At 44.5% G+C, this 11,396-nt stretch overlaps 1 protein-coding gene across 1 annotated transcript in view; it reads left to right on the forward strand.

Annotated features, from left to right (window-relative positions):
- Positions 1-4,280: 4,280 nt before the first annotated feature.
- The window catches only part of PROS1 (protein S), a 45,243-nt gene continuing 38,127 nt past the window's right edge, over positions 4,281-11,396 (forward strand). Inside the window, 1 exon segment of the mRNA XM_073305611.1 lies at positions 4,281-4,617. Coding sequence (XP_073161712.1) covers positions 4,281-4,617 — 337 coding nt within the window.

Genomic DNA, 11,396 nt, shown 5'->3' on the forward strand with positions numbered 1-11,396 from the left:
CAGGCATTGGCACCCTGACAGCAGGATTGTCTGGCTATGTAGACTCCCTCCTCAGGCCCTACGCTACCAGCACTCCCAGCTACCTTCGAGACACCACTGACTTCCTGAGGAAACTACAATCCATCGGTGATCTTCCTGATAACACCATCCTGGCCACTATGGATGTAAAAGCCCTCTACACCAACATTCCACACAAAGATGGATTACAAGCCATCAAGAACGCTATCCCCGATAATGTCACGGCTAACCTGGTGGCTGAACTTTGTGACTTTGTCCTTACCCATAACTATTTCACATTTGGGACAATGTATACCTTCAAATCAGCGGCACTGCTATGGGTACCCGCATGGCCCAACAGTATGCCAACATTTTTATGGCTGACTTAGAACAACGCTTCCCCAGCTCTCGTCCCCTAACGCCCCTACTCTACTTGCGCTATATTGATGACATCTTTATCATCTGGACCATGGAAAAGAAGCCCTTGAGGAATTCCACCGTGATTTCAACAATTTCCATCCCACCATCAACCTCAGTCTGGTCCAGTGCACACAAGAGATCCACTTCCTGGACACTACAGTGCTAATAAACGATGGTCACATAAACACCACCCTATACCAGAAACCTACTGACCGCTATGCCTACCTACATGCCTCCAGCTTTCACCCTGACCACACCACACGATCCATTGTCTACAACCAAGCTCTGCGATACAACCGCATTTGCTCCAACCCCTCAGACAGAGACAAACACCTACAAGATCTCTATCAAGCATTCTTACAACTACAGTACCCACCTGCGGAAGTGAAGAAGATTGATAGAGCCAGAAGAGTTCCCAGAAGTCACCTACTACAGGACAGGCCCAACAAAGAAAATAACAGAACGCCACGAGCCGTCACTTTCAGCCCCCAACTAAAACCCCTCCAACGCATTATCAAGGATCTACAACCAATCTGAAGGACGACCCAACACTCTCACAAATCTTGGGAGACAGGCCAGTCCTTGCCTACAGACAGCCCCCCAACCTGAAGCAAATACTCACCAGCAACCACATACCACACAACAGAACCACTTACCCAGGAACCTATCCTTACAACGAAGCCCGTTGCCAACTGTGCCCACATATCTATTCAGGGGACACCATCACAGGGCCTAATCACATCAGCCACACCATCAGAGGCTCGTTCACCTGCACATCTACCAATGTGATATATGCCATCATGTGCCAGCAATGCCCCTCTGCCATATACATTGGTCAAACTGGACAGTCTCTACGTAAAAGAACAAATGGACACAAATCAGATGTCAAGAATTATAACGTTCATAAACCAGTCGGAGAACACTTCAATCTCTCTGGTCACTCGATTTCTAATCTCAAAGTGAGTATCCTTCAACAAAAAAACTTCTAAAACAGACTCCAGCGAGAGACTGCTGAATTGGAATTAATTTGCAAATTGGATACAATTAACTTAGGCTTGAATAGAGACTGGGCATGGTTGATTTATTATAAAAAGTAACGTATTTCCAATTGTTTATTCCTCCCCCCCACACACACTGTTCCTCAGACGTTCTTGTTAAACCCTGGATTTGTGCTGGAAATGGCCCACCTTGATTATCATACACATTGTAAGGAGAGTAACAGCCGTGTTAGTCTGTATTCGCAAAAGAAAAGGAGTACTTGTGGCACCTTAGAGACTAACCAATTTACAGCTCAAGAATGCTTATGCTCAAATAAATTGGTTAGTCTCTAAGGTGCCAAAAGTACTCCTTTTCTTTTTATTGTAAGGCGAGTGATCACTTTAGGTAAGCTATTATCAGCAGGAGAGTGGGGTGGGGGAAGAGAAAACCTTTTGTAGTGATAAACACCCATTTTTTCATGGTCTGTGTGTATAAAAACATCCTCTGTATTTTCCACAGTATGCATTTGATGAAGTGAGCTGTAGCTCACGAAAGCTTATGCTCAAATAAATTGGTTAGTCTCTAAGGTGCCACAAGTACTCCTTTTCTTTTATCTAAAGTGATCACTCTCCTTACAATGTGTATGATAATTAAGGTGGTCCATTTCCAGCACAAATTCAGGGTTTAACAAGAACGTCAGAGGAACAGTGGGGGGAGGAATAAACAAGGGGAAATAGGTTACTTTGTATAATGACTCAACCATTCCCAGTCTCTATTCAAGCCTAAGTTAATTGTATCCAATTTGCAAATTAATTCCAATTCAGCAATCTCTCTTTGGAGTCTGTTTCTGAAGTTTTTCTGTTGTAATATCACAACTTTCATGTCTGTAATCGCGTGACCAGAGAGATTGAAGTGTTCTCCGACTGGTTTATGAACGTTATAATTCTTGACATCTGATTTGTGTCCATTTGTTCTTTTACGTAGAGACTGTCCAGTTTGACCAATGTACATGGCAGAGGGGCATTGCTGGCACATGATGGCATATATCACATTGGTGGATGTGCAGGTGAACGAGCCTCTGATAGTGTGGCTGATGTGATTAGGCCCTATGATGGTGTCCCCTGAATAGATATGTGGGTACAGTTGGCAACGGGCTTTGTTGCAAGGATAGGTTCCTGGGTTAGTGGTTCTGTTGCGTGGTATGTGGTTGCTGGTGAGTATTCGCTTCAGGTTGGGAGGCTGTCTGTAGGCAAGGACTGGCCTGTCTCCCAAGATTTGTGAGAGTGTTGGGTCGTCCTTCAGGATAGGTTGTAGATCCTTGATAATGCGTTGGAGGGGTTTTAGTTGGGGGCTGAAGGTGACGGCTAGTGGCGTTCTGTTATTTTCTTTGTTGGGCCTGTCCTGTAGTAGGTGACTTCTGGGAACTCTTCTGGCTCTATCAATCTTCTTCACTTCCGCAGGTGGGTACTGTAGTTGTAAGAATGCTTGATAGAGATCTTGTAGGTGTTTGTCTCTGTCTGAGGGGTTGGAGCAAATGCGGTTGTATCGCAGAGCTTGGTTGTAGACAATGGATCGTGTGGTGTGGTCAGGGTGAAAGCTGGAGGCATGTAGGTAGGCATAGCGGTCAGTAGGTTTCTGGTATAGGGTGGTGTTTATGTGACCATCGTTTATTAGCACTGTAGTGTCCAGGAAGTGGATCTCTTGTGTGCACTGGACCAGACTGAGGTTGATGGTGGGATGGAAATTGTTGAAATCACGGTGGAATTCCTCAAGGGCTTCTTTTCCATGGTCCAGATGATAAAGATGTCATCAATATAGCGCAAGTAGAGTAGGGGCGTTAGGGGACGTGCTGGAAATGTCCCACCTTGATTATTATACACATTGTAAGGAGAGTGATCACTTTAGATAAGCTATTACCAGCAGGAGAGTGGGGTGGGGGCAGAGAAAACCTTTTGTAGTGATAAACACCCATTTTTTCATGGCCTGTGTGTATAAAAACATCTTCTGTATTTTCCACGGTATGCATTCGATAAGGTGAGCTGTAGCTCACGAAAGCTTATGCTCAAATAAATTGGTTAGTCTCTAAGGTGCCACAAGTACTCCTTTTCTTTTTATATAAAATGTATCATAATCTTATGAAGGGGTGAAAACAAGAGTACAGGCTGTCACACTGGTGTCCCCTGGGAGTTGTCTGGCTGAGGAGCTGTCCCTGGTATCCTGGGGGGAGGTGGGAGGGTGTCTGGCTGGGGAGCTGTGCCTGATGTCACTGAGGGGGTGTCTGTGGCTGGGGAGCTGTGCCTGGTGTCCCCGGGGAGGTGTCTGGCAGGGCAGCTGTGTCTGGTGTCCATGAGGGGGCGTCTGTGGCTGGGCGGCTGTGCCTGGTGTCCCCAGGGAGGTGTCGGGCTGGGGAGCTGTGCCTAGGGTTGCCAATCCTCCAGGATTGTCCTGGAGTCTCCAGGAATTAAAGATTAATCTTTAATTAAACATTGTCATGTGATGAAATCTCCAGGCATTTGTCCAACCACAGTTGGCAACCCTAGCTGTGCCTAGTGTCCCTAAGAGGTGTCTGTGGCTGGGGATCTGTGCCTGGCGTCTGCCTGAGCTGAACCTGGTGTGTGGTGCCCCGGGGCGCGGGGGCGGGGTGTCCGTCCCTCTCTGGATCTGGGTGGGAGAGTTAAGATCTGGGTGGGAGAGCTAAGATCAGAAAATGTTGACGAAACTGAACTTTTAAAGAAGCCCAGGAGTGAATTTTTGGAGGCTATTGTTTTACTTTTTGCAATTTCTTTCTCTCCTACCCCGCAAGTTTTCCGGGCAGCTGTAAACTAGCGCTTGGCGCTCAGCAGCCTCCTGGCTCTGGCTGCCCTGGAGCCCCGAGCATCCTGTTTATGCTCCATGAGAAACACTCCGGAACGTTTCCTGGAAGTGTCCAGCCCCCCCACTGTCACTCCCTCCCCTAGCTCTCCAGGACGGCCGGAGTCCGGCACGAGATCCCCTGCTGCTGCGGTGCTGCTATTTCACTCAGAAGCTGCAGCAGGCACAAAGCAAACAGAGGCGCTGTACTAACCAAGGCGCCTCGTCTGTCCATATCTCCCCCGCACCAGACACACGTGCCTGGTAGCCCCTTCCAGCTGCTTTCTGTAAGGATGAAGCTGCTAGACAGGCGCTGCATCGGTTTCCACACTTGTTTTGTTGTGGTGATTGCTCTCTCAGAGGCCAGGACATGTAAGTAAATTCAGCAGCTTCAAAACTTCGGCAAAGTTCACACTTGCTTGTTTCTGCGGATAGTTCAGATTGGTTTTTGCTCCTTCCCTTAGCCCTTGTTATGCACCGCACCTGGAAACTTACTGTGCATAACAAGGCGATGGTGGCAGCGGTCTTATTAATCTGTCAGGCTCCTAGATTGCAGTCGTAGAAAAAACATTACTGCTTTGTAGGTTTGTGGAAATAATTTGCTGCTTGCCTGTTTTCTCCTGGGGACAGATCCAGTGTCACTGAGATAGCAGAATTCAGAGTGATTTAGGCCTTTAGCCCCCATTTGTGTCAAGTTCGTTTTGCCCCAGGCATCAGAAGGAGAGGGGGTTTGTTCTGAAAATGTGACAAGAGTTCCAGTTTTTGCAGTGGTAGGTCTAAGTTCTCCCCTCGTTTTTTTACAGACGAAACAGACCCCCTTATCATCTTTGTGCAATTCCTGAACTTTGAGCTTCAGCGTTGCTGTTTTTGTTTTTCTTTTTCTTCAAAATGCATTAATATGGGTGAGCAAACCAGACTCCCCGCACATTGCTTTAGCTAAATGTGGAGGTCACTTTTGTGGCAGAAACAGGTTGATGTTGCTGACATTTTTAGCACTAAAAACAAATGCAGTCCTGTAACTAAAGTAGCCTCTAAATGAATTCAAGTTGGGGGCCTTCTTTGCTCATGGTCATTATTTTGAATATTACTTATTTCCAGTGAATTGTTAATACAACTCTAATGTTGAGAAAGTGCTTTGGTACAATTTTTACATTTGACTTATTATTCATTTGTTTTCTTCAGTCAAATAACTGTGGTCTGAAGGTTGCCTGGGCAGCATAACTTCAAAGCTGATGCTTTGAAATTAGGCAGGATGCTACTGGTAATGTGGATTAGCTGAAAAGGCACGTCCAAATAGCCTTTTGTTAATGTAGAGAGAGGAAAAATATTCTAGAGGCAATGGGGGAGGGGTCAGTTTGCACTCAGGTCAAACAGAACTTTTTTGCTGGTGCCAGAGTAAGACCATTCACAGGGAAGTAATTAGTGGCACTAGCAGAATTAGAATCTTTAAAATGTAAGCATGTTTGTGACCGGTTTAATGATTAAACAGTCAGAAAAAAACTAATATTTACCATTCAACCTTTTGTTTAAATGCTAGAGAATGACGAAAGCTCATTTTCTACCTTATTTCTGTGCAAAGCCTAAAAGAAACCCCTTTTTTCACATGCCTTTTTCTTCTTTGTTCATGCCTTCTTCCTTAGTTTTCTCTCTTCCCTTACTCCCCCATTATATTACCCTCCCACTTATCTTTCCAATAACATAACATTCAAATTGCCATATCAGTGCAAACCCCGAGTGGTTCATGTAGGCTAGTATTCCAGTTCTGGCTCTACCAATGCCAGGTGCTTTCAAAAGCATCCCCAATAATTCATCTTGTTGTCATGGACTCATTAAGTTTAAGGCCAGAAGGGACCACCAGACCATCTAGTCTGACTTCCTTTATCTCACATGCCACCACAACCACCCAGCACCTGCCTAAACCCAACAACTGACATTTTAAAGTGACTGAACTATGATGTGCCACAGGCAGAGAGTAGCAGGGACCAAGTATTCCCGTGCCCCAGGCCCCTGTAATATCAGGGAATTCATCCTGCAATGGCAGAGAATTGTGTAATACTGTAACCATCATGGAAAGTTTGCTTTTGTGTATGGCTGCTGATCGGTTTACACCTTGAAGCATGAGGATGGCCAGCCCTTATAAATGTTGTTATATGTACTATAACTACTTATGCTGTTCAAATTCATATAAGTGGCTAATCAATTTTAACTAAAATATTTTTCTCAATAATATCCTGCAGCATTGAGCACTGGAGGATTAGTTACAACCTGCATCAAAAAATCCTTTTATTGAATTTAAATGTGCTGAATTTTAATTTAATCAACAGTCCTCTTTGGAGCTGGTTGGGAATTTTCTGGTGAAACAAAGCATCCTCAGAAAGTGCCAATTAGTTGAACTCAAAATGTTTTGTGAAAACATCTCGGGTTTGCCAAACATTCATTGAATCACAGCCAGGGTTCCATCAGAAACCTGCCTGGTTTCCTGGTGGGCTGCTTGGGACCCCAGGTCTTCCAGGGCTGGTGGCTCTGGGACAACTGTGCTATGTGCTCTGCCCCAGGGCCACAGACCCTGGGAGTCCTGGCAGCTGCTGATCGAACTTGATATGATTATTGTCAGTTCCAACGCTGCTTTACAGCAGTGGTGAAACTAAAGTCAACATGATTCTTGTTAATCAACTGCTACTGGGGTCCCTGGGAGCATATTTCATTTCAGAAATGCCCTCGGTCAGCATTGCCAAAACAAATGAAATTCAGAATTTCTGGTTCACTGGAAACGTAAAAAAGAAAAAACATTTAATTCTGAATTGGAACAAAACCAAATGTTGAAATATTTAAATTTCCTGCTAACCAAAAATCGCAAATTTCAGCCAGTCCTGCTCCTCTTGTTCTTGTATTATAAGAAAAAAGTAAATTGGATCTCCCAAATGTCCTTCTGTGGACCTTTAATTATTTTGTATGACCTTCGGGGAAAAAAACATTACATTAAAAACATTAAGGGTGTAAAGTCAAGCAGTCAAAATTTAAGTAATGCCAGACTTATCATTACTCATGCAACCTTAATTTAGCATCCTCATTCACATGCATTATAAGTAGGGCCCTACCAATTTCATGGCCATAAAAAATGCATAACGGGTCATGAAATCTGGTGTCTCCCATTGAAATCTGGTCTTTTGTGTGCTTTTACCCTATACTATACAGATTTCACAGGGGAGACCAGCATTTCTCAGATTGGGGGCCCTCACCCAAAAGGTAGTCGCAGGAAGGTTGCAAGATTATTTTAGGAGGGTCATGGTATTGTCACCCTTACTTCTGCGCTGCCTTCAGATCCGGGCGGCTGGAGAGTGGCAGGTGTTGGCTGGGTGCCCAGCTCTGAAGGCAGTGCTCTGCCAGCAGCAGCACAGAAGTAAGGGTGGTAATACCATACATAGGCATGAACTCCGTGGGTGCTCCAGGGCTACAGCACCCAAGGAAAAAAATTAGTGGTGGCGTAGCACCCACCAGCAGCCAGCTCCCCTCTTCCCTCCCAGCGCCTCTCGCCTGGTACCGGCCCTGCCGATCCACTCTTCCCCCTCCTTCCCAGCACTCACTGCCTGCCACGATCAGCTGTTTCGTGGCATGCAGGAGGCTCTGGGAGGGAGAAGAGCAGGGATGGGGCATGCTCAGAGGAGAGGGGGTGGAACCTTTGTGGGAAGAGGCGGGGAAGAAGCAGGGTGTGGGTGGGAAGAGGCGGCGAGGGGACTTGGGAGAAGGGGCCGGGCCTGGGGAGGAGCAGGGGCAGGAAGAGGCAGGCTGCGGCTTGGGCGGTGGGAGCGGGACCTGGGGTGGAGCCGGGGGTTGAGTACCCCCCGGGCCCGGAGGAAGTCGGCACCTATGATACCATACCATGCCATCCTTACTTCTGCGCTACTGCTCGTGGCGGCTCTGCCTTCAGAGCTGGGCTCCCGGCCAGCAGCCGCCGCTCTCCGGCCGCTCAGTTCTGAAGGCAGCACCACTGCTAGCTGCAGCACAGAAGTATGGGTAGCAGCACCGCACACCGCCCGACCATAACCTTGCGACACACCCCACCCCCCCAACTCCTTTTGGGGTCAGGACCCCTGCAATTACAACACCGTGAAATTTCAGATTTAAATAGCTGAAATCATGAAATTTATGATTTCTTAAATCTTATGACCGTGAAATTGACCAAAATGGACCATGAATTTGGTAGAGCCCTAACTATGAGGCAGTCTGTGCCTCTGCCTTTAAAGCCTTCCATCCCTGTAGTCAGATCGACATGAGCAGACTGCACCTGCGTAGAGCCTCACCAAAGTCGTGTGAGGGTATGTCTGCACTGGTCCTATGGCAGGACTGGGCAGTAGACTGTAAATTCTTCAGGGCAGTGGCTATATTTAATTTGGGATACTGGATGACAAAAAGTAAACGGTCAGTGCTAAACGGAGTAACAACAAATACCTGTACAACTTGTTCAAAAGAAAACAATGTTTTTCTTCAAGACATTTTGGGACCAGTTTTCAAGAGTCAGGATCGAAATGGCATGATCTAAACATACATTTACACATGTTCAGTTACATATAAAAACATGTATCTAATTTGCATAGCCTAATGAAAGAATTACAAATGAAAAGATGTTTATTTTTTCATGTGCCTGGAGATGGGAAATCCTCTGTATGTAGGGCTTCCATTACTGGTTCACATATTACTAATGCATTTAATAAAAATCTCTTTCTTGGAAGTAAGGAGTTAATTGCTACATGGCAGCCACATCACTGATTTAGCTCCATTTTCTGCAGCAGCACTATGTTTAATATATATATATTAGTGCTTGTGGGCCAAATCACAGGTACACTACGGTTGCTTTGTGCTCCTTTGGTGACACAAAACAACTGTAAACCCTTCTTAACCAGCCCATTTAAGCCAGATTTGTGGCTGCTTTGCAGCCCCAGAAGCTTAAATGGAGTGAACCGGTGAATCTGGTCCTGTGTTTTTATTTCTTTCAACAGTACTATTTCTAAATAGGCACCTGATAAATAATTGTTAGATAAGTATGGCCCATCTAGTTCCTATTGACATCAATAGCAAGATTCTCAATGGACTTCAGTTATAGTTTGATCAGGCCTATTATATTCACTTTTTATTTGAAAGAGTCACAAGATAATTTGAGTTCCAGTAATCAAACATGCAATAGAGATAAGGATTTTTTTTAATGAAACAGCAGAATGCGTTTAAAGAAAGGCCTGTTCAGCAGATAAACTAACACACTTTCCTTGCACTCCAATAAAAATATTGGGGGACGGGGAGGAGGAAGCACAGGAAATCACAAAAAGAGAAGTGACAAAACTCCTTTCTGCTTCAAAGGGAGTAGGATCAGGCCTTTTGGTGGAAGTGAACAATCTGTCATTGTTAAAAGTAATAGGGAACATTTTCATAAATATATTAAAAAAGAAATTAACCGAACCGTTGTGTATAGAAGGGCTACCAACAACAGCTATGCTGTAGTGCCTGGATTACAATGTTGCAGTGGATTAGCATTACCTAACAATTTATTTACACAGTAGCGGTTACTGGAATTGGAAGGTTGTTGCTAAGGGGAATCTGCCCACATGAAACTTTTTAAAGCCCTCTGTGATTATTCTTAACATACACAACTTTGTTATTACTGAGTCTTGATCTCTTTCAGCCAATACTTTTTGTCCCTCTACGTGCAAAGCTGCTGCACCACTCTATCTTTATGGATGGCTCAAATGGTCATCTTTGATTAGAGAGAGACAAGATAGGCAAGGTAATATATTTTATTGGACCAACTTCTGGTACAACAGACAAGCTTTTGAGCTTCACAGAGCTCCTCTTAAGGTCTGGAGAAAGATACCAGAGTGGCTGAGTTAAATACAAGGTGGCACAGATTAAGCATAAAGGTTTCACACTGCGGGATGTTTTTTCACAACATGAACTTTCCTTCATGGGGAAAACTTTTCCATCATCTTAACAGTTATGTATGTGCAATCCTTTCACCCTTCAGGATTTTTCTTCACTGGTCTTGTAACATTTACAAATGGATCACTATACAGGTGGAAGAAATAAAATACTGTGGCCAGTTCCATGCCAGCCAGAATTGCTAGCTGATCGCTGACAGAAAAGTCTGGCTCATACTTCAGAGGTGTAGGACAGCCGGTCCACTGTGCACCTTTGGAAATCCTGCCCTTAATATCTTGTTAAAATTAAGGTGAGGTAGAAGCCAGTTACACAACCTTAAATCTTCAGTGTAAACCACAAGCCCTTGAAAAAACAAACAAACAAACAGAAGAAATACAGTGAGGAAGTTCTTGTGAGAGATGCCTACAATTTGATATGATATCCACTGATGCAGCTATTGTGAGCCCCTCAGTTGCATTCCTTATATTTAATAGACTAGCTATAGTATTGTGTTTGAGGCATGCAGATGAGTTAGTATTGCGTTTGAGGCATGCCACCCAGGAGCAATCCATAGCAAAGGATAAATATTCCAGTGGGAAGGTACGCAACACTCTTGCTAATACACCATATCAGTTTCACTCCTCTGTTAGTCCATTTAGCAGTGCATAAAAAATAGGATGCTCCCCATTGCTGGCATAATACACGCTAGTGCGTCAGGATTTCAGATAGTGAATACAGTCCTCTGTCAGACCATGAGTTACGTCTGCCTGAACTGATGCTCACAGGACAGTGATGAATATTATGGACAGCCTGTCTGATTATGCACTGCAGGTTTCATACATTCATTCTAATCTGATAGAGTAAATTATGAAAATGCTAATTAGTGCAATGCAGGTATAGAACTGTGGTGCCCATCAGCTAACATGTCAGCCTCACCCTCTAACCCCTATACCTTGGACTTTTTCCAGGTCTGTTCATCCATATCTTTCTTTTTGACTGTTCCTAGTCAACAACAAATATAGCAACAGAAAAACCCTAGTCTAATTTAGATGCTCTATCTGCAGTACCATGTGCAGAATATATTAAGGGCCAGATTCAAAACTCACTGAAATCAGTGGGAGTCTTTCCACTTTGAATCAGGTCCCAGTAGAATAGTGATTATTGTTACAACAAAATCTTCTCCAACTAATTTTTTCACAACACATTTAAAATTAAAAGTCAGTAGTAATAGCAAGACAGATGTG

Source organism: Lepidochelys kempii, chromosome 1 (assembly GCF_965140265.1).
Source record: "Lepidochelys kempii isolate rLepKem1 chromosome 1, rLepKem1.hap2, whole genome shotgun sequence".
Classification (NCBI taxonomy): Eukaryota; Metazoa; Chordata; order Testudines; family Cheloniidae; genus Lepidochelys; species Lepidochelys kempii.